Below are 23,976 nucleotides of genomic sequence, written 5' to 3'. Positions count from 1 at the left end.
TGATGCCAGGAAGATGACGGGGTGTTAATATCAGAGCTAGAAAGAGCACACCCATTTGTCTCCTGGGAGGATCAATGGCTAAGGCTTCCTTCCCCTCAGCCAGATCCAGGAACTAGGGGGCATCGGAGGCAAGAGCCAGCCCGTGGGTGTGAACTCTGCCTGCCCTTCCCATACCATACTCACTGAAGAGGACTGGGTGGGAGCCTGTGAGGACACACTGCTACCGGAAGTACTTGCTTGTCTGTTGGCCACCAGGCTTGCCTGGAAAAGAACAAACTCTGGTTATTAGTGTCTTCCATATTTTCTGGGAAGTGCTCTGAACAGTGATCAGGAAAGCACCCCTAGGGTTTAACTCCATTTTCCTCACCCACATGTCTCATAAAGGGCCAGTACTAACTGAACCCGTGGAGGAACCATTGAGAGCACTGGTACTCTGACAGTTGGCCATCACCACTGTCCAGCAAACAACTCCAGCTCTCTCCAGACCTCCACCCCACCCACTCCATCCCTGAGGCCACCGGCACCACATGAGCACGTCACACACTGGGATCCAACCTGCCCCTCCTCTCTGGCCACTCAGTGTTACTCAGGCAGAGAGCTTCCCTGACCACCTGATGTGGGGCAGCCTCCTGTGGTCCAGATGCAGCAGTATGTTCTTTTCTACTGAGAATTGCAGCACAGATAAAGGCCTTGTTTACTTGCTCCAAGGAGGCAGGGTCCACAGCGCACACTGTGCCTGACATCAATAAAACATCGCATCGGGTGAAGGAATCGGTGATCATGTCTCCCTCGGTGGATGGAGAGAGCATCACCAGACAGGCAGGCTTGCTGGGTAAGTTGCTAACTGGGCTCAGCCAGCACTTGCTGGGCCAGCAGGTGAGAACCCTGGATATTCCACTCATGAGCAGTAGGCTTTGGTATCTGTCTTTCACCTGCTTAAGGACACATGACAATAATACCTGCTTCCTGGGGCCTTTGGGGGACTCTGAGTAAAGACTTGTTTCCTCTTGTATCACTCGCGTATTACAACATAGATTCAAGACCCTGGGCGCCCAGGGTTAGCCCATCCCTCACCTGCTGCACTGCTGCCAGGCTTTGGAGCTGTGCGCTGCTGAGGTGCTGCTGCTGCAAGGCTGCCGTCTGCAGCATGAGGTGCTGCTGTTGGGCAGCATACATCTGCTGCAGGTACTGCGCCGCCGTGCTGGGCTGCCTGTGCAGGGCCTGCTGGATCACCTGGGAAGCAGGAAAAGGAAGCAGGAGTATGGACTGGCCACACAATGTGTCCTCTCTGCATTCATGCCTGAACACCAGCTGCCCAGAGAAGGACCCACGTCACTCCCCAGGCCACACAGAGAGCCACCCGCAGAGTCTTATGCCTGCCTATCTTAATCTGTCAGATGCCTGTCTTGAGCTCCTGCCTCACAGGGTGCTCTGCCTCAGCTGACAGGACCCCGCTCCTCAGTCCACAACTTGGGGGACACAGCCTCCCACAACCCCCTTATGATGTACCCTCATATTCAAGGTCATATGCAGAAGGGGCAGCGATGGAAAGGGGAGTCAGAGGGTCATTGGGAGCCAAAGAAGCTGACTAACATTAAAGTGACTGCTTCCCTCGAAGGCCAGCCTGGAGCTCCCTGAGTCCTGTTATTCCTTTAAGAAGCCCTTTGTGGCCTCTGGGGGCATGGCCATACCATGGAGGAGACATACTGGGTTTAACTCTCCTTTCCCCTACCTCTGTTCTCCTCTTCCTTTTTGTAGGGGCTGTCTCCAAGCAATCATCTGTTAAGGCCAGTCTCTGTTCCTCGCTCACCATCAGCACAAAAATGAGCCAGAAACATTTTTCTTCCCTTCTTAGCGACCCCTTCCAGGTGATGCCCAAGCACAGGCCTAGCCCTGCTCCCCCATCCCAGCGCAGTCTCTTGTCTCGGGGTTGTCACTGACTGGCAGTCTCTGGGATGTCCTCTAAGTGGCTCTAGAGCTCTTGGCTTAAATTTGGGGGTTCAGTCCTAGTAGGCTGATGTCACAGATCCTCCAAGGGCCCTGGTGTCCCCCAGAGCCCCATCTCCTATGAATGCATTTCCGATCCCTCTCTGTTTCTCTGAGTTCTGCTCTGGGCCCTGCATAAACGAATCCATCCTGTCCCACTGTCTCCTGTTCCATCTGTACTTGCGCCCACACTAGGCCCATTTCCTTCAGATTCCTGAAAGTGACCCCCAGCAGCCCAGCCAGCAGTGGCAGGGATTCTGTGACTCCTCCACACCAGAGGTGACTTTATCTGTGGTTGAGAGGAACCCAGTGGTTCTGTCAAGGCCTGAATGCAGAGAGCAGAAATCCCGACAGCCTTTTGCCTACAGTTCTGGTGAGTTCCAGGGGGTGGACACATTCGACTGTGATGCTGAAAACCAGAGCTAAAGCCTCCAGTGTGGAGTGACAGGGAAGAGCCTGCGGTGGGCTGGGAAGTGCAACTTGATGAAGTGTGAACAGAGATAACTGGAGAGCAATAGGCCAGAGTGTCTGGCTTGGGAAACAGTTTCTCAGGCTTCCCACTCTCTGTCGTGGCTTCTCCCCCGTTCTGTCTTCTGGGCCTAAGACCAATTCGGGATGAGGTCACTTGCCTAGTTTATTCAAACTGTACAGTAGAGTTACTAAAAGTAAACATTTCCCGGGAGTGGTTTCTCTAACCTGCCCTACTTACAAGGATGCTCAGATGGATGGTAATAACAAATGGTAGAGGCCACCTGCTGGAGGATGCTGGAGAGTTACTTCTTTTCTCCCCCTTTAAGTTAAAGTTAGTAAGCCATTATCTCATCTGTCAGGTGTGGACCTGTACCTAATCACAGTCATTCTCATAGCTGAAGACCGCAAATGTGGTCAGCCATGGTGGTATGTGCCTGTAAGCCCACCACTGAGAGGCTGAGGCAGGAGGATCATCATGGATTCTAGGCCAGCCTGTGCTGAACAGTGGGTCCCAGCCTAGTCTGGGATAGAGAGAGAACCTGTCTCACAACACCAGCAAAGATTGCAATGTAAAATTCTTAGCACAATGCCAGGCGCACCCCATGACTGGCAGCAGTGCATGGTCACAGCTACATTTTGGGACTGCGTCTAACTCCCTGGAGGGCCTGACAAATGGCATTCTGCAAACTTTAGAGAAGTGATAAAGCTTCAAGGACAAAGATTTGTTTGGGACCACTGGTCTTCAAGAGCCTTAAATTTATGTGTATGTGTGCATATGCATGTACATGTGTATTTGTGACTGTATATGTATGCATGTGTGTGTGCTTGTCTGCATGTGTATATCTGCATGTGCATGTGTGTATACTGTGTATGTGTGCAGGTATGTATGTGTATCAAATGTGCACATGTATGTATTGTATATGTGAGTGTACATTTGTGTGTTATGTATGTGTGCCTGTGTGTATATGTATATGTGCATTGTTTGTGTGTTATATATATGTGCATGTATATATTGTGTATGTGTGAGTGTATATGTATATTTATGTGTGCATGTATGTATATGTATATGTGTGTATGTATATTGTTTGTGTGTGTTATATATGTGTGCATGTATGTATTGTATATGTATGAGTGTGTGTTGTGTATGTGTGCATGTACATGTGTATATGTGTGCATATTTGTATGCATGTGTACTGTGTATATGTGTGTTTGTGTGCATGTGTAGACAAGAGGTCAATGTCAGATGCCATCCTCGATCACTGCTAACCACTTTTTCCTTTTTGAGATGAGTTCTAAGGATGCACCTGTCTCCACCCCCCAAAACACTGGCGCTACAGAGTTTTCCTAAGCAGGTGCTGGGGACCAAAGCTCATGTCTTCAGATTTGCACAGCAGGCACTTTAATGGCTGAGCCAGCCCCACAGACCCCTTCAGATGTAGTGGCCACTTAGAAGAGCAGTCTGGCCTGTGCTGGGCGGCAGCTCCCCATCTGACTGCTGGCTAGTGTTAGCCTTTATGCTTTCACACATCTCTGCAGTCATCCTCAGGATCCATCCCTCAGGGAAGCCAGGACTTCTCCCATCAAAGTTCTGCCTCTCAGTTTCCTGTGTTGGACTCATCTGGTACCACTTCCCCTTTTTTACACACAAGTACCCACCAGACCATGCTCTCTTTTGCCCATTCTGGAGCTGCCCTGCCTATCCCACCAGACCATGCCAACTCTCCATCTGGGCAGCCTGCCAATGAAGGGATAGAATCCCAGGCTGATTAGGATTTTACCTGCACAGTCTGCCGATCAGGAATACCACTGTACACAGAAATCTGGGGTGCAGTGGGGCGGCCACTGCCACCACCGCTGCTGCTGCTGATGCAGCCACTGCTACTATTGGTCCCACTGGTGTTGGTGGTGACACTGGCCCGGCTGGATGTGTGGGGGACTGGCAGCTCATTCTCCATGGCCTACAGGGTGGCACAGTCAGGGCGCTCAGGTGGCAGAAGAGCAGGTGGACACTAGGAAGGAAGAGAAAAGAAATGAAAAGCTTAGTAAATGCTTGTTACGCAGGCACACGTGTTTGGCCCTCCATGTCCCAGCCTTCTGATTCTGTGAATTCTGTCACCTAGGATGGAAAACACTTGGAAAAAGTGTGTCAGAATTAAACATATATGGACCCCCCATTTTTGCTAGTTCCCAAATAATACAGTATAAGCTACTTACACCTTGTAGGCTCCAGGAGACGTCTAGAACTTATGTGGAACACATGGGATGATGCCCGCAGGTCACGTGCATTTGCTTAAGGGACTTAAGTGGCTGCGGAGCTGAGGGTCTGAGAACTGTTCTGTGGGTCACCCAGGGAGACTAGACAGGCACACACCTGCTTTCCAAGCAGGCTTCCACGGGGCCACTTAGGAACTCAGGCTTTTGCTGTGTTTTTTGAGACAGGATCTTTCTATGTAGCTCTCTATTGGCCTTAAACTCACCATCCTCCTATCTCAGCCTTCTCAGTGCTCAGAGCTCAAGACCCAGCTCTCAGGTGAGGCTTTGAGTTGGCCAGGATGGGTTCTTTAGGAGACTTTTGAAATCAGGTGTGTCTGCTCTGAAGTCTAAGTCTTCTTCCAGAAGTAACAGAGGCGAAGGAACGGAGGTGAAGTAACAGGGGCAGGTTTCTGGCGCGGTCTCCCTGGCAGGGACCACCTTACACCCTCCACCCTCTTCATCTTCAGGATGGAGAAAGTCAACACCTGAGCTTATACCAGTGCTACACAGCCCAGGTGGTGAAAGAAGTGAGATTTAAAAAATCTCCATCTCTACAAGGTGTTGTGAAGCCTTTGGGGGTCAAATGACCCCCCTTCTGACCATAAAAAACCCCACAGATAGCCAGGCGATGGTGGCACACGCCTGTAATCCCAGCATTCTGGGAGGCAAAGGCAGGTGGATTTCTGAGTTTGAGGCCAGCCTGGTCTACAGAGTGAGTTCCAGGACAGCCAGGGCTATACAGAGAAACTCTGTCTCCAAAAAACCAAATCCAAAAAACCAAAACCAAACCAAACCAAAACAAAACAAAAACCCCCACAGATATTTACATTATGAAACAATAAAAAATTACAATTATAAAGTATCAACAAAAATAGTGTTATGGTTGGGAGTCATCAGAACTCGAGGGACTATATTTAAGGGCTGCGGCATTGGGAAGGTTGAGAACTCCTGCTCTGGAGAACAGAATGGGAGGAAGAGGCAAATCAAGACACGACAGAAGCAGTTGTTTTGTTTTGAAAGGCCAGCAAGCTCCAGGTGTTTGCAGTCTCTGCTTTAAGTCATCTCTCATGCCCAAGGGACTCAGTGTGGGGTGGGTTCTACCTTGGGTGGCTCACTGAAATCCACTTTGAAGATTGGATGGACTAGGGTCTGAATCTTGGTTTAGGCAGTTTCTAGTTGGGGACCACACACAGCACCCTTGTCAGCCCTGTTCTTGTCAGATGTGACAGTCCATGAGGAACAAAGGAAAAGGCCATGCCAAGTGCCAGCAGGCTGCCTGTCACCTACTCAGCCACCTCCCCGCCACTGCTGCCATGGTTATAATACTGTCCCCTGTCTGACTCCCATTGTCTGGCTCTAATAAATCATGCTTCTAAATAAATCATATGCAGTCTCCAGGAATCTGACTTCTCAGCCAGGAGGGAGCACTAGAAACTCCTTCAGAGGCTATTCAGTGGTCCAGATGTGTGCCCTCACCACCACCATTCAGTGGTCCAGATGTGTGCCCTCACCACCACCATTCAGTGGTCCAGATGTGTGCCCTCACCACCACCATTCAGTGGTCCAGATGTGTGTCCTCACCACCACCATTCAATGGTCCAGATGTGTGTCCTCACCACCACCATTCAGTGGCCCAGATGTGTGCCCTCGTCGCCCAGACCCACAGGCCCAGTGCCTTGATGGAGAGAGTTTGGGAAAGAAGTCAAGGGTGGTAGGAGAGGTGCATCAGGCCTGAGGCCTCAGTTCAGGTTCCACTTTTAGTATTTCATGTTCTTCCTAAATCTTTTCTCTCTATTCTTCCTTTATGTACACACAATCACACACACACACACACAAACATACAGAACTATTATCTATCTATCTATCTATCTATCTATCCATCCATCCATCTATATATCCATCTTGTTTATGTATCATCTGCTGTAGACATTAAACCCTCTGCTTGTAGATGACAACAAATTCATAAGGAAAATAGTATTTTTCATATTAATGAAAACACTGATTTGTATTAAGAACTGAAACAGATGTTAATGCCTTCTTTCAATCTGAGGTTGACATTCTTTAAGCCACTTTCTTCAGACAGTAGGTTTCACCATAGGATTAAAAAAAAAAAAAGTATAGGAAGGAAACTGAAGAGATGGCTCAACAGGGAGACTGGCCAGGTGAGCATGAGCAGCAGAGTTTGGATCCAGCACCCACATAAATGCCAGCTGCGTGTGATGGCCTGCCTGTAATCCTGGGGCTTGAGAGGCAGAGGCAGGTAACCCGACCACAAGCTGGCTAGCTACACTAGGTAAAGCGAGCTTGAGCACAGTGAGAGAGCCTGCGCTATACATAAGGGAGACAGAGCAATAGGCACCTGATGCTGGTCTTTGCACCCCACATGCATGGGCATGGGAAAGTCAAATGGGGGTTGGGAAGCTGGAGCCACTGCTAGGCAGCAAGTGGGTGCTTTGTCAAATACCTGTGCTTCCTGTGACCTGGACCACTAAGCAGATTCTTCCTGAGGCCTATCTGCTTTTACTGCCCATGAATCCTTCGGCCCCGACCTGTCTTGGAACGAGGCTTTGTGATGGCGATCATTTGTTAAGGACACCTGTGGATGAGGCTGAGATGCATGGGCCAATGGAGAGCTGAGTCAGCACGGACTTCCTGTGCCTGGCTCTGTCAAGATCTGCCACATCTATGTTCCAGGAACAGAAGTCTAGGCTGACAGAAAGTCATGCAACACGCCCTTCCTGGCCTCACAGAAACTGAAGAGCTAGCTGTCATGTGAAATTTAAAAATATATAAAGCAATTATTTTGTAGATTATGTATGTGGTGGGCCTAAGTGTATATTTGTGTTCAGCAATGTGGGGTCCAGGCGATGTTGGGCACCTTCATTTCTCTTCACCTTATTGAGGTAGGGGCTCCCACTGTTCTGGCTAGATTGCTCCAGGGATTCCCTGTCTTCCACTCTCACGTGTCAAATTGCAGGCAGACCATTCCAGGTGCCGGGATCCGAGTTCCAGTCCTCACGCGTGTGCAGCAAGCCCTGCAGATGCCGAGCTGTGTCATGTGCTCCGCCCACAGCTGTGACCTTAGCTAGCCAGTTAATGATGACAATTTCTAAACATGGGCTGCTCTGAAAGGTCCTCATCTCCGTTGTCTTAAATGCTGACCCAAACTGGGATTCAGTTCATCTTTTGTTGTTGTTGTTGTTGTTGTTGTTTTGAGACAGGGTTTCTCTGTGTAGCCCTGGCTGTCCTGGAACTCACTCTGTAGACCAGGCTGGCCTCGAACTCTGCCCGCCTCTGCCCCCAAGTGCTGGGATTACAGGCGTGCGCCACCACCGCCCAGCTCAGCTCATGTTCTAAGACAACTTGGCTAAAGCATATGGAAGAAGTCAGACAGGGAGCAGGCAGCCACAGCAACTGAGGCAGAGGATGCCCAGGTCCTGGGTGGCTGCATTTAGCCTTTAGTCTTGGCCTTTGGCTGAGCAGGTACTGTAGAGTGTGTATGCAGGCCCTGTTGACAAACACTAGCACATTCCTCCGTGGAAACACTGCTAAGTAAGAACAGCATGGCTCCCATGCAAGACTGACACTTCCCTTAGCCACCAGGGACACAGCCGTCTCCATCTGTTGCTGGCGAGTGCCCATCCTTCTCCGTTTGCCTTGCTTGTGGCCTCTTACCCCCAGCCCATCTTGTTGAGGGGCTCTTTTGCTTTGCTCCCTTGACCCCATCCCTCCCCACTCTCCTCCATTACACAGTTACACCTGCGCTCACAGGCACCCTGCGGTACCCATGCATCTATGGCTGCATCCTTCCGCGTGCCCTGGTGCACAAGCTCCTCCCACTGTGCTCTCTGGAAATAAAGCATGCTCCCTCATTCCCACCTTCCCCCCATGCGAGGCATCCTGCCCAGCTCTCAGCCCACTAATCGGCCCCCTCCTCCCGGTCTTGGTCTGTCTTCCCTCCCTTCACCCGTCCCTGGCCTGGCTCTGGTTCTCTGTGACAGCATCCCTTAGTGCTCAGCCTCCTCTCCCCTCTCCGGGTCTCTCACACAGGCTGGATCAAGCACACTTCTTCTACATGCACACACTTGCTCACTCACACATGCACATGCTTACTGGTGACACACTGTCTCTCTGACTCCCTCTGTCCGAGCTTCTGCTTTTAGGAGCTACAGCTGTCTTCCCAGAGTGCAAGCTCTTAGGGTCCCTGTGGACCACTCATGCACAAGACAGGGAAAGGCAGGCCAGACTGGCTTGCACACCAGTCTTTCAAAGCGTGCACAAACACTGACTACACTCAGAACATGTTAACCACCACCACCACCACCATCTTCTATTTCTAGAACTTCTGTGACCATTAAGCAATAATTCCTTCCCCACTGTCTAGCCACGTAGCCCCTGGTGGCCCAAGATCTGTCTATGAATCTGCCTTTTCTAGCATCTTAGATGAGTGAAGCCATTCCATCTGTCCTCCTCACAATGTTTTAAAGATTTATCCACATTGCACCATATGCAACAATTACATTCCTCTTTGGGGTTGAATAATACTCCTCTCTCTATATATGTGTGCATATCTCTCTGTGTGTATGCGTATGTATATGTGTGCATATATTTGCGTGTGTGCATGAGTGCATGTGTGCATCTCTCTGTGTGTATCACAGTTTGCTTTTCCATTCACCTGCTAATAACCCTCAGGTTGTTTCCACCATTGGCAATGGCCGCTGTGAACAATGTTCTAATGTTCTACTATGTAGGTAACAGTGAATATGGGGCAACTCCGTGGAGGAACATGTGGTTATCCAGATGTTCCTGTGCCATTTGTTGAATTATCACCATGTTTCTGGGGCTCACAGAGGTCCGGTCAAGCTACCTGGTGTGTGTCAAGCACCTGTGTTGATTCTTCCTGTCTTTCCCACTTCCCTCAGGCTGCACCCCCTCGGGCTCAGGATCACTATGACTGATCTCAAAAGTCTTGGTCACCTGGCAAATTCTCACCCCTGGGCTTACTGCCATGGCTACTGACGCTGTCCCCATCCCCCAAAATGCCTTCCTTCCAGTTTCATTACCAGATTACTCAGGGCAGCAGTGTGGTGTGAGGGCTGGGGAACGGCACGGAACGAGGCTTCCTCTAAGACCTCCTGCCCCTTCGTAGTCAACCACAATGTCGTGTAAGCCATCCAACAGGAGGCTGTTTGCACACTTGGTGACTGTCTGTCTCACTCTCACAATGGACTACTTCAAGCAAGTTATTTTCTTGGTGTCTGCCTCCTGTACCCATGGTGTCAAACGTGTCCCTGCAGGCCTGGGGCTTCAGGCCGGGCTCCTTCTGCTCACTGAAAGCTTAGCTTAGTTTCTGCCTCACTTGCGGAATTCTCCCAGCCAGTTTAGAACATAAGGCACCCGAGGTTTAATCATAGCTTCTACCCGCGGTTCCTATACCATCCATAGAGATGGCTCAGAACCGCAGCCTGCAGCAGTACCAAAGCTCTACAGGAGATGCTGTTGGTACACCGTGACCAATATAACGAGTTGTTATTAATGTCCCAGTTTAGTCAATAAGAAATTATCTAAGCCAAGTGTGCTGAGGCAGAAGGATTGCTGTGAGTCTAAGGTCAGTCTGTGCTAAATGGTGAGTTTGGGCTACCCTGGACTATAGAGTAATAAGATTCTGTCTCAAAACTTAGACACAGACACAGACAAATGGGGCGGAGATATCTAATTTATCTAAGGTCATCACAAAACTGGCCATCCCAAAACAGGTGTGACTTCAAAGCCATTAGCTGCAATTTCAGGGGAATTGTTGGCGGTAACACTGGGCCCAGTCCCTGTCAGAACATATCAGAACAAAGTAATGGAGATTACTATGCTGAATCCTCTAATTGCTGTTTATCAAATATTTATACAAAAAACCCTCCCTCTAGATCATTTATACATACATGATATTATACGTGTGTACCCATCAGCCAGTTAAAGAAGTCAGACATTACCATAAACTCTCTTGTTTTTCTTAAGCAAACGCCAAGGCCTAATTTCTGAGGAAGAGAGTGACTTAGTCAAGGTGACATGGCTTTGAGTCTCTTCTAGGACCATGGGAGGGATCCCCAGCTGGCCAGGGTTAACTGGACTTATCCAGCCAGAGGGCTGGGACTCATCCTGAGGGGAAACCAGAGTGAGTTGGTTTCCTCAAGCAAGGAGTGTGGCACACTACGACAGCTTTCTAACTCCTGCTTCTACAGTTTGTGTAGCAAAGCCTCCATACCTCCCTCCTCACATATTCCTTCTGCAGCACAGTCTCAGGTGGGTGGGAAGCAGAAGAGGCCTCCTGAAGTTTTAGCTAGGGTGACTGACATGCCGTCTGTGGGCTCTCATTAGGGCCTGCCTGCCACATGAGAACTTTGAATCTGTAAATTTCACAGTGCCCATGCTTTAAACATTTATCCACTCCTACTCAATTTCCTCTTCCTAGTCTCATTCCCTCTTCTCTTCCTTCTAATGACTGCCTTATTCCTCCCAAGGCCGCCCACCCCTGTGGACTCCCACTGTGAATCACAGCCAAGTCTCACTAATGGCTGACAGCCAGAACTAGAAATCTGTTTTTCTCTGGTTCCAACTCACTGTGTGGTTCTGTGTGAGGCTGAGCTCCAAAGCTGCCGCTCCTGTTTCAGTCAGGCCTCCCTCCCAACCACAAGGGACCACTCTGAACGATGTGCTGACTGGAACTGGCTTGGATAGCGATCTTATTACAGGTCTCTGAGGCCTACAGGGCTTGAGACCCGGCAGCTGGAGAAATGCTGATGGTTGTGTCCTTTCAGGAGCCGCCAAGTCTAGGAAACACTAGGCCTTTGTCCCCAGGGTCAGGGAAATCCATTTGCTGTGGATTATGGCTGTGATGGCGTTCCAGGGAGGCAGAGGGGGAAGATGCTGAAAAGAGCTCTTCAACCCTCACCAGAGCCCACAGGTCCAGTGGGATGAGGCTTTCTAATGGGATCGGAGTTTGACAGGAAGTGAGAGGTCTCGAGAGCTCCCACAATGGCTGCTCCTGGTGCCAGCATATCCACCTCTGTGTTGAATCTGAAAAGGCAGCCTGAAGGGTTTATCTTGGGTGCCTCTCTCTTCGAGGGAGGAGACATTATCGAGAATTCAGCTCTCTAGACTGAGGGAGCTAGGGGAGACCCCCTTTGACCGCCAGGTTGCAGGGTGAACAGCTACACCCTCATCCTGTGCAGAGCTCCGGCAGCAATGTGAAGGCACGAGACACTGGGCAGCTCATGCCTCCCTCCTGATCCCCAGGCCTCTGGGCCTACTGTGTGTCTTACAAACCAAGGTAAAGAGAAACAGGGTTGGCGAACCCTGCAAGCAGAAGGGCCTGGACTTGATCCCTCAGGACCTAAACAGATGGACGTATCAGCGTGCGCCTGCAGCCCCAGCACTGGGTGGCGGGGTACAGAGAGAGCAGGGTCCCCGGGCCTGCCGGTCAGCTAGTCTAGCCAAACCAGCAAGCTCAGGTGCAGCATGAGATCTGTCTTAACAAATAAAGTGGCTAAGCAACTGAGGAAGACACCTGACATTGACCTCTGGGCTCCACGCACACGCATGCGCCTATACACATGTACTCACACCCACACACACACAGGAGCACATACACATATGGGGAGGGGAGGAGCAGGTAATCAATGAAAGTAAACCAAATAAATTAATGAGAGGCAACAAGACAGACGTGTCGGAGGCACAGCTGGAACAGACCACTACTCTGGCAATCCAGACAACGATCTCACAGCAGAAGACAAGAGCGTGCGCACGTAAGCAGTCTTTCCCGCTGAGGCCTGGTATTTCTTGGTACCATACAGAAGGCAGATTCTATCAAGTGTTTATACTCCAACCCAGTACTGATTTGTTGACAAGCATTTGCAGAAGAAAGAGAAAGATTTGATTTTACTTGTAGACATATTTGGCAAAGGCCCTGCTCTGGTCCTGGCTGGAAAGTATGGTGTGTGAGGGCAGATTGTCTCAGCTCAGGAAGCTTTGGTCTCCAGGTTCTGAGGCGGGCCGTCTCCCTCAGGTCTTTAGTGAACATGAGGAGGGAAGAGAGGCACGGGCTGACAGACACTGCTGTGAGCTGAGCAGCAAACCTGGGAGAGGCTGAGGGACTCAGAAAGGCCATGCCCACAGCCCTTTACCTCAGACTGCTGGGCTCCAGAGCTGAGAGAACACAGTTCTCTTCAGGTTCAGACAACCTTGTTGGTCATGGCAGCCCTAGAAAGCGCTAACGCGTACTGCCTATAGAAGCTTGTAAGAAAATTGCAGATTTTATATATATATATATATATATCCCAGTCTCGCCAACCTAAGGGCTCTGAGTGCTTCATATCAGGGGGTCCCAACATGTGGCCTCAGCAAGTTCCCCAGGAATGTCAGCCTTCAGGCCCCACTTCACGTGGATGTGTGCACTCTCATGCACACTGTGGAGGACAATTTGTTGGAGTTGGTTTTCTCCTTCTATTATATGGGTTTGAGGGGCACTGAACTCAGGTCTTCAGGCTTGGTGGCAAGTGCTCTTACCTGTTAAGCTGTCTTATTAGCCCTCCATATCTTTGATCTGCCAAAAGGCTAGCTGACTTCCCCGGAGGGTGGTGACTGGTATTTTCATTTACACTGGACACCGAATAGGAAGCAACAGGGATGTTGGCTGTGTGGAGAACAGACCTGAAGCCCTGCTCATACACCTCACTCCTGCAGAGAGCTCTCAAAAAGAGATACCAAGGCACCTATCACACTGTCTTGTGATCTTGGCACCTTTGAAACCTTGAGTCAGCATGGACACATTGACTCAGGTTGTTGGTCCCGATTCAGGCTCAATGAACAGGGTCATTATATATAAAGTTTGACTTGGGGAAGGAATAAGAAGAAAAACAGGAAAGAGGTGTTGATGTGATGGTTGTGAAGACCCAGCTACTGTGAAAGGCACACACGGGAGATCCTGCTCAGTCGAGATGCAGCTCGACCCCAGGCTGCACCATCAATTAGCTGGGCTTGAAGCATCAGCTCCAGCAGAGATGATAACGTCCTACCTCACACGGACTCTGCAAAAATGAACCAGAATGCATAGACCCAAGGAAACATTTTTTAAATAAAAGTGATGAGAATTCAGTGGTTTGAGTTCAGAAAGGAAGGTGGAGACCAGGGAGTGAGCAGGAAAAGGGCAGAGCGCCCAGCACGAGCCTGCGCCAAGCGCCCTCTGCTTCACTCACGTTCCACTTTTGCAAAATGGAGAGGGTAGCAGCAAGACGTCACATCTGATTTGAAGAGTACATATGCTTTGAGACAAGGTCTCATTATGTAGCCCGGGTTGGCTTGGGACTTGTTCTCTACATCAAGCTAGTCTTAAACTCAGAGAGAGAGAGAGAGAGAGAGAGAGAGAGAGCCATCTGCCTCTGCTCAAAGGCATGCACCACTGCACCTGCAAGACGATGATAAGGTCTGGAGAGCGGTTAAAGCAGCCTGGCCTGAGCACCAAGTCCTGAGCCCCGCACAGGCCAGGCAGATGCTGGACCACTGAGCTCCATCCTGAGCACTGAGTCCTGAGCCCCGCACAGGCGAGGCTGATGCTGGACCACTGAGCTCCATCCTGAGCACTGAGTCCTGAGCCCCGCACAGGCCAGGCTGATGCTGGACCACTGAGCTCCATCCTGAGCACTGAGTCCTGAGCCCCGCACAGGCGAGGCTAATGCTGGACCACTGTGCTCTGCTCCCAGTTCTACCTTTGCTTTTCCAGACAGTCTCCCCAAGCTGGCTTTATGCTCACTCTGTAGCTTCAGCAGGCCTCGAGCTTACAACCATCCTCCCAGTCTCTGGAGTGGCTACAACTATAAGTCTGTGCACCACCATGTCTGGCTACAGTCAATTTAAAAAAATATGAATATGGGTGTTTTGTCTACATATACGTCTATGCACAGCTTGCATGCCTGGTACCCATAGAGGCCAGAGAAGGCATAAGATCCCCTAGAACTGGTTTGTTGTGAGCCACCATATGCATGCTGGGACACCTCCTCTGGAAGAGCAGTCATTGTTCTCAATTGCTGAGCCATCTCTCCAGCCCCAGGTGATTCTTTCTTCGTAAGGAGTCCTAGTAGAGTTATACATTTTTGGGACATAGAAATCTTAGTAGCTAAGGCTATAAAAGACCACTGTAAGATTCTCTCTGTATTGAATCTCCATGTAAAGAATACAAACATGTGTATGCTCACATACATATATGCATATGTACATACATGAACACACACATACACAGGCACACAGACACAGACATACACACATACATGTGTGCACACACACACTAGCATTTCTAGAACGTGCATAATCTGCATTCTGACTTGGTTTTGGTCGGACTTGGTGCAGGCTATCCCATCAGGCTAGCCTGTCCTCTGCATCTAAGTGGGACAGGGATCCTGGAGCATCCTGTTCCCAGGCTTTCAGAACAACTGTCCCAGCGCCTGCACATCAGTGGGGACATTTTCGAGAAGTCCTCCTTTCTCTTCCTGTCACACCTATCCCCTGCACCATGGCTCAGTCTCAAGAGGCCTTGTAGGGTCACCTGACATTTTGTAGCTCTTGGGGGCTAAGTTTGCCAACTCTAGAAAGGCAGACATCAGGGACTGTGTTGGGGTACCCTGCTGTCCTATGACCACTGGGGTGCTACCTCAGATCTTGTATGAGTCTGAAGCTTAAAGTTCCCTTTTCCATCATAGGAGGAGATGACGGGTCAAGGCTGTAAACAGATACTCAGAACAGACAGACTATAGGGATAACGGGCGCCTCTGAAGACATGTATGCAGTGTGTGAGGGATTTCTCCTGGGAAGGAGGCCATCATCCTGGGGCTGGCACAGTCAGGGAAACAGCTTCTGCCACTTACTTAGAGACTGGCGCTATACCATGCACAGTCCCATTAGTCCTTCTGACCTGACAGAGGGGGGTCACTGTTTCCTCACAAGAAAACAAAGGTCAGCTTCCCAGAGGCCACAGGGCTAGCAGACAGCACCCGTTGTATTTGAACTTAGTTCACATACCAGATGCAGGCTGTCCCATGCTTGCTACAGTATGAGCCACTTGGTGCTTTTGAACTCGGCCCCTATAGCCTCTGTCCAATGACAGCAGTCTCAGGAGAGTCATCCCAGCAAGGTCAGTCCAAGACTAGTCAGTGCCAGGTCTCTCCCACTCCCAAACCACACTTGGAGAAGTAGCAGGGAGTGTGGGATACCTGCTGGCTCTTTCTGTTCATACGTATTCTCACACCACACATGTAAAGCTGATCATAGAATCAGTCATATGACCCTTGTAGCAACTGAATTCAAAAGCCAAAAGAAAAAAAAAAGCTGCCCAGCAGTGCTTTGGAGCGAAGGGACAGAGGCAGCCTTTCTTTCCTGAATCTCCACACACTGGGCATCAGTCAGAGAGGCAGCATGCCATGCACACACACACTGGGCATCAGTCAGAGAGGCAGCATGCCATGCACACACACGCTGGGTGCCATGCAGGACAGGAGGAGCTGCTCAGTCTGAGAAGGTTGTTGGATTCTTGTTTCTCAACCTCCCTCTATCTGCTCTTTCTTTATCTGTTAAATGACATTAACAACACTGACCAAGAGTTACTGGGAAAATCAAAAGAAGAGGTTGAGCCCTCCTCTCATGTAAGAAAGGTCTGCATTTAACAGAGCCCCAGGCGTAGCACAAAAGACAGTCTTAGTTGAAGCATCCCCGTCCCCCCAACACACACCTTCACCTGCTTCAGTTTCTCTGTGTTGCTGTGGAGCAGTGGTTAGAGATAGTTCTCTAGTGGGGATAAGTTCCCAGAGAGAACAGCACCAGCCCACAATCACCCAGGTACAGAGCAGAGAATTCCAGAACAGCCTGGATAAGGAGCGCACACCCAGATCAGTGTGGCGGAGCCTTGGGTGTGGAGAAGAGCGGACTCAGGCAAGGCTTCTGGTCCTTCCCGGCGAGTGGATGCTCTTGGGGCTGGCTTGGACATGAACTTCTCACCAGACCCTCAAAGCCTAGGAGTTTTCTTATAAAGGAGAGAGAGAGAGAGAGAGAGAGAGAGAGAGAGAGAGAGAGAGAGAGAGAGAGAAAGAGAGAGAGACAGAGAGACAGAGAGACATAGAGAGATGAAAAATGACACCTCCTCTCCCCAAAGCTTCCTTTCAGTCCCAGGTCCATATGAAAGCATACAAGACTGAGTGTGTGTGCACGTGCGTGGGGGTGCGCATGTGATACACGTGCCATGCATTCTCTCATGAACATATGTGGTCTGACAGCAAAGTGTAAGACTGAAAGCTAGTCACTCCTTCCTGCTCCCAACTCTTCCCCACTCTGTGCTCGCTGTCCTTCGGATGTCCAGATGTCCAGAGTGAGGCTGCTCCCAGAATGTTCTCTGCAGGCTACTTCCCATGTGGGGGTTGGGCTATGAGCTCTTGAGGCAATGTCTGAAGACTACTGCACATCTGCTACAGACAGCTGAAAATCTGGCTTCCCTCCTCCACTCTTTCCTTCCAGCCTCTTTTGACTTTGGGTTCAGTCCACTAGGAGAGGCTCAGCCCTTCGAAGGGGCTTTCTCCTGCTCTGCTCCGTGTTGCCCCAGTAACTTTGTATGCCGGTTGATCCCAGAGGCCGGAGGATGTGGTTCAGTTGGTACAGTGCTTGCCTAATGTGCAGAAAGCCTTGGCTTTGACCCTCAGAACCACAAGACCTGTCTTGGCTACAGAGAGTTCACTGCCAACCCGTGATACAAGAGCTCCTGTCTCAAAAGTTAAAAGAGAGGGGCTGGAGAGATGGCTCAGCAGGTAAGCGCACTGCCTGCTCTTCCGAAGGACCCAGGTTCTGTTCCTGACACCCACATGGCAGCCCACAACTATCTTAACTGACACCCTCTTCTGTCCTCTGTGGGGACCAGGCACACACATAATGCTCCAACATATGGAAATAAAACACACAAAACCCCAAACATATACATTCTTTTTTCTTAAAGTAACTCTTTAAAAATTAAGCAAATAAATAGCTCACAACCTGTAGGTTCTGCTCACAGTCTCTTCAGGCTCATTTGTCCCAAGTTAGAGTGTTCAGGTGCAGTTAACATTCCGGCATGCCCTGTAAGCCTGTGGTCAACTGTGATGACCAGCCTTTCTTCCCTTAGCATAGCTGTTGGCTTTACCCAGACCACCAGTTTCCCTCAGCTTCCTGTACTCCTATGCACTCCCTACTATCTGCAGGAGAATGGACCCCATGGGGTAGAATCAGTACTTCACTGTTACCTGTCAAGTACAACTCTACCCAACTTCTTATCACAAGCAGCTAGTTTGGACTGAGGTCTCCAGAATGAAAAGGCAGAGAGACTGGAGTGGTTAGGAAGCAGACAGAGGACGGCTTCCGGTGAGGCTGCCTTCCTCCCCATGGAGCTGTCTGAGCAGCTGGGTGGCCCGGGCAGGTGTAGCTCCCAGGGCCATGTCCCCAGACATGCCTGCAGCCTACTGTTACGTGACTTCTTGAAGACACTTTTCTTGGACACCAGGAATCCACCTGAACACGCTGTACGCTCCTCCAGTTTATAGCTCTGCCATATAAGGAAGTTTTAAAGGCTAATGCTGTTTGTTTTTGAAGATGTGGGGCAAGCCCAAACTGGTTTTACTTAACAAAGAAAAGGGAAAATTGTGTTAGTATGAACTTCCTGATGTGCCCCCATCCGCTGGGCTGGGTGGTGGTGGTGGAGGACTCATCTCTACACATGGATGGGGCAGCCAGGAAGGAGAGCTGCTTTCATGAATGATCCAGCCAGATCACTCACACTAACCCACCCATGGTTTCCTTACCTACTGCACACTCGTTATGTACTTGGAACCGGATGGGGAACAAAAGCCACTGGCTCTGCTCTTGAGGTGCAAAGTGAGATGGACCCACAGCTGCACCAGCAGTTAGAAAACTTGATGTGGTTTCGTTTTTGTTTTTGTTTCCCCCCCACAAAGGGTCAGGTAGTATGTCAGTCAAGCTTTGCAGGCCCCAGGCAGTCTGTATTGTATATTCTCTCTGCCGCCTTCCATTTAAAAATAGATGGTCTGTTCTTAGGCCGAGGGCTTTCCACTAGGTGTGCAAGATGACCTTTGGTTCAGTCAGTGCAGGTTTTGCCCTAGGAGGGTCGGTCTTTCAGGCAGACTTGGGAGCCAGGAAGGATCATTCCAGGTGGAGCTCAGGCTGTTGTTATATATCACCCCATTAGTTCAGAGCTGAGATTTACTGAATGAGCTGTCACCTAGTCACCTAGGAGCTAACTGAAAGTGTACACTTCCTAGTTCACATCAGTTTTAAGATCTGAGCATGCATCAACATCAGCCAGAGTTAGAACATTGCCTAGTCCCACCCCCAGAGTTCTGATGTGGCCTCCAAGGGCCAAGACAGACTGTATGAGCAGGTTGGGCTGAAGAACTGACAGCCGAGAGGTAAGGGGTGTCCCGGTAAGAGGCTTAGTGAGACACCAGAGAGGGGCTTTAAGCCCTGCAGTTAATATGGCTCTACCCTTCCAGGAAGGCTGAGTCTCCTTGGGTCCTTGGGCAAGATTGTGTGTGTGTGTGTGTGTGTGTGTGTGTGCGTGTGTGTGTGTCTTGGAGGATCTCCATTCAACATCTGTGTTGTTGGCACTCATCCTGTCTGGCTTCTCAAAAATGTGCATATTTGAAACCACATCTACAAAACAGCTCTTATGCAACGTGCCTAGGATTGTATCCTTTGATAGGGCAGTACTTCTAGTTTAGCATATACATTAAAAGGAGTCTTTTTTTTTTTTTAAAGTCAGATGAGGCACTCAGAGAGAGGTGGGGAGAAAGGGAAGAAGTCACGGTGCGTCCACAGAGCTATGCACAGAAGACTCTGTGGGTATCCACACATTAATCCATTCATTAATCTGGTAGACAATGAATGGCAAAAGGCAATTAGCTTGCCTGGGGTCATAGCAAGCCAATGAGGGATGAAGCAAGGTTCTGAGGGTCTAGTGGAAGGGCAGTCATGGCTGGGGACCTGAGGAGGACAAGGCAGGGGAGGTGGAGAAGCCACCACGGGCTTCCCGAGGGGAAAGGAAGGCATTCTGGGTCTTCATGGTTAACGTCAAACTGTGGAAGCAGCCAGGAATGGCTGTGCCCTTGCCAGGCTCTACCCAGTGTTGTGCTTGGACAGGATCATGACAATAAACCAGGTGCTTCAGCTGTGCACGCGCACGCAGACACACACACACACACACACACACACACACACACGTCTCACATCCACCTGGAAAGTCTAACCTGGCACCAGGCAGGCTGAAGACTGTCTGGCTGAGCACGAGGAGGGCATGCCAGGACACTGGTGGAGTTAGAGACAGTTCCAAACTTCAGCTGAGGGCCTCCCCGCACACCACACAGCGTGCTTGCAGTCTCAGCACACGCCTCACCCACTGCACGTTCTTTCCCACGCTCTGTTCTCTGCAGACGCTCTACAGGCACGGATTCTTCCTCTCTAGACACATTCTATAGATACTCCCTTATCCGCCCTCAGTCACCACCTTCTGCATCTATAAATCACTCAAATATCAAAGTCGCTTCCATAGCTTCTGTCTCTGATGTCTGCAGGGCCCTGCCTGCCAGCTTTGTCGTTCTTACAGGAAAACAAAAACAAAAACAAAAAAATAAAACAAAAACGAGGGAAAAAAAACAAAAAAAGGGAAATGAACCACTATTGGCTTGACTGCATAAAGAGCCCAACCCAAAGCAGATTGTCCTACCGTGGGGTGCAGGCTTGTGGCTGTGGTGTCCCCGCCTTCAAGACCATCCCATTTATCTCTCTTTGTTCCACTCCCTCTCTCTTCCTGCACAACGCTGCAATCACACACATACTCTGGGTTGGGGGGGGGGGAGGACAGCCTAATTTCCTGATGATTATGTTGTTACCTAGCAACAGCCAATCAGGGGCCAGGCTTTTTGTCTGCAGTATTTCATGCAAATAGTTTGGAGAAATTGCAGGGTAACACAGGCTGCTTAGTCTGTCTTCTCAGGGGACACATTACAAAACACAACCAACCCAAAGGGGGACGACTGGAGCCGGGCACATGTGCGTGAGTGCAGGCCATCTGATCTCAATCCTTACCCTTCTGCCTGGTACAGAGCATGCACTTCTGCAGAGATACTCACGGGGCCAAAAACTTGGGCGAGAGTCTGAGCAGCATCTGGACCCTGGACCTAAAAGCTGCTGACCTGGCCCACAGCACACTGACCCCAGAGACCCTCTGCTTGCTTCTCAGCAAGGCAGAGCCATTTCTGCTGCGGGATGGGGCACCTTCCCATATTCACGAGCTGAGAGACCGCTGCACTCTAAGAAGGTGGTGGCAGCTCCCCAACTTGCACATGCCCACTGCCCCACTGCCTCATCTCCACAGCCAGATGCTGGCACCAAAGAATCCACCTTTGTCTACTGGTGGGAAACTCTATTCTTATCCTGGTCTTCAAATTCCAGAAAATTCTAAGTCAGGTAATTTTATCCTCATAACTCTGGAACCTATAGTAGGAAGGAATTCAGTGAGTAATTTGCCCAGAGTGACACAGGCCAAGTGTCAAAATGCGGGACTAATAGGCAGGTCTTTTGGTGTAAAGTCTCTGCAATGGTCCCCAGTAATTCTAGAATACCCCCAAGACCTTATAACAGTAAAAGAGAAAACAAAACACAGGAACAGTGACAGAAAGCTGCTTTTTAAAATAAAAAAAAATTATTATTTTTTTTAAAAAGAACCTTCAAAACTGATGACATGTGTAAGTCTGACAATTCAGATGCCAGGACCTCAGGGACCCTCAGCATGGTCTAGGCCAGCATGCACTCCCCCAACCAATTACTACATTAAGAATTTTTTTGAGGGACTGGAGAATTGGTTCAGCGGTTAAAAGCACTGGCCGCTCTTGCAGAGGACCCAGGTGTGATTCCCAGCACCCACATGGAGGCTCACAACCATTTCTAACCCTAGTTCCAGGGGATCTGGCACCCTCTTCTGGCAACACCAGGCAACACAGTGCATTGATAAACATACAGGCAAAACACTCATAAACAAAGTAAAAATAAAACAAATCTTAAAAACTTTTTCCAGGGAGAGGCACAAACGTTCCACCCCAGCATGTGTAACTATGTGTAAGTGTGTGTATGTGTGTGAGTGTGCATGTGGGTGTTCATATTTGTGTATGTGTATTTGTGTATGCACATGTGCACATTATGTGTGCATGTGTCCATATCTGTGTCTCTCTGTGTGTATGTATGTGTGCATGTGGGTGTCCATATTTGTGTGTGTATGTGTATATGGGTCTCCATATCTGTGTGTATGTTCATGTGGGTGCCCATATTCATGTGTGTGTGTTTGTGTGAATGTGGGTGCCCATATATGTGTGTATGTGTGGATTTGTATGTGAATGTGGGTACCCATATATGTGTGTATGTGTATTTGTGTGTGTATTTGGGTGTCCATATGTGTGTGTATGTGGGTATTCACATGTGTATGTATGCATGTGGGTGCCCATAGGCATGTATCTGTCTGTGCATGTTGAGTTGAATATCTTCTTCATCTCCATTTTTCTTCCTCATCCTCACTGCTTTCTAAGGCAGGGTTTCTTGCTGAACTCAGAACTCATCCATTTGGCCAGGCTGGTTGGCCAGTGGGCTGCCTCTGCCCCTTGCTCCCCTCCCGGTTTACAGATACACACCATGCCAGGCTTGTTATCAGCGTGATGGGATCTAAACTCACCCTCATACTTGCACAGAAGGCACTCTGCCCACTGAGATGTCTCCTCAGGCATCAGGAACATTAATGCCTAAAACACTTCTTGGAAATAGAACAGCTCACTTTGGAAAACAGATTGGCAACTTCCAATTTGTAAAACTGTAATTGACATGTAATAATTACACATTTATGGGGTACAGTGCAAACTTCTGATATACAACTTCAAATCAAGGTGACCAGTAGAATTGTCACCTCAAATATTTACTGTTTCTTATAATCAAAATTCTCTCTCTGAGATATTTTTGGAACACAGAACAAACCACTGTCAACTATGGTCATCCTTTTATGCTGCAGGACATTAAAACGTAATCTTTTTCCCTACTTACACCCACCATGCACGACTCTGCGCCTTCTCTCTATGCCCTTCCTAGCAGCCATAACCATGAGTCTATTGTCCATGAGATGCTCAATTGCCTACAAAATCAAACATTCAGAAGGATCCATCATCCAGAAATTCCATCCTAGAAATTTCCCTAAGCACACAACCACCAAGCACATGAAAACAGACTCTCATGAGAAGCCATGGGTAATTCTGTCCATAACAGCTTCAGTGACAGCAACTACCATGTGTGTGTCCTTTTGCATGGGGAATAAACTCACCGATGAACAAACCAACCTAGTCAACATGGAGACTCTCAAGTATGCTATAATGGGGGCTGGAAAGATGCATCAGAGGTTAGAGCATGTACTGGTCAGTCAGAAGATCCAAGTTCAGTTCTCAGAACCATGTTAGGTGGCTCGTACTCACCCATTAATTCTAAGTCCAGGGGCTCTGACATCTCCTGGCCTCCTTGGACACCCACAGACTGGTGGATCACACATATGCACACATGCAGCCAATATAGTAATTAACTAAAAATACTATAACAAATGAAGGAACACACAGGCATCAAGGGTTTTGTAAGGACCATTAAATGGGCACAAAAATACAATTCCACAGGAAAATTAACTTTTAATGCTTTATAGCAACTAGGCTCACCATATGAGACTATAATTTTGAGAGCTTTTTTGCATGTGTCAACATGAAGAAAAGAAGAAAAGATGTCCCACTTAAATGAGTTTCTATGGTGGAAACTCAAGAGCAGTGGTGGCTTCTGCAAGCAATGGAGGGATACTGACTGCATGCGTATCACTCAGTATAGACACCTGTCAGCCTCAGAGAGTGAGGCTCTTCAAACTGGTGTCCTTTATTATATCTAAATTTTACCTCAAAAGAAAGAGCCCATAAAGACTGAATTTGGTGTGAACAGCACAAAGTTCTGCAGTATAGTCTGAAATGCGTTTTTCCTCCTTTCCTGAGACTGGGTTTCTCTATGTAGCCTTGGCTATCCTGGAACGTGCTCTGTAGACCAGGTTGGCCTCAACTCACAGAGGTTTGTCTGCTTCTGCCTTCTGACCACCACCTGACTGAAATATATTCTTAAAAGAGGGTGTTGATG

The 23,976-nt window shown here is 49.2% G+C and overlaps 1 protein-coding gene across 1 annotated transcript in view; it reads right to left on the bottom strand.

Annotated features, from left to right (window-relative positions):
* Phc2 (polyhomeotic homolog 2) overlaps nt 1–23,976 on the bottom strand; it is a 100,197-nt gene that overhangs the window by 45,251 nt on the left and 30,970 nt on the right. The window contains exons 2-4 of the mRNA XM_052177426.1: nt 4,236–4,466; nt 1,075–1,233; nt 184–261 (exon numbers count right to left, since the gene is read on the bottom strand). Coding sequence (XP_052033386.1) covers nt 184–261; nt 1,075–1,233; nt 4,236–4,412 — 414 coding nt within the window. The 5' untranslated portion in view covers nt 4,413–4,466. The remainder of the gene's footprint in view (nt 1–183; nt 262–1,074; nt 1,234–4,235; nt 4,467–23,976) is intronic.

Source organism: Apodemus sylvaticus, chromosome 3 (genome assembly GCF_947179515.1).
Source record: "Apodemus sylvaticus chromosome 3, mApoSyl1.1, whole genome shotgun sequence".
In the NCBI taxonomy this organism is placed as follows: Eukaryota; Metazoa; Chordata; class Mammalia; order Rodentia; family Muridae; genus Apodemus; species Apodemus sylvaticus.
This window is presented reverse-complemented; position numbering and strand designations above follow the sequence as displayed.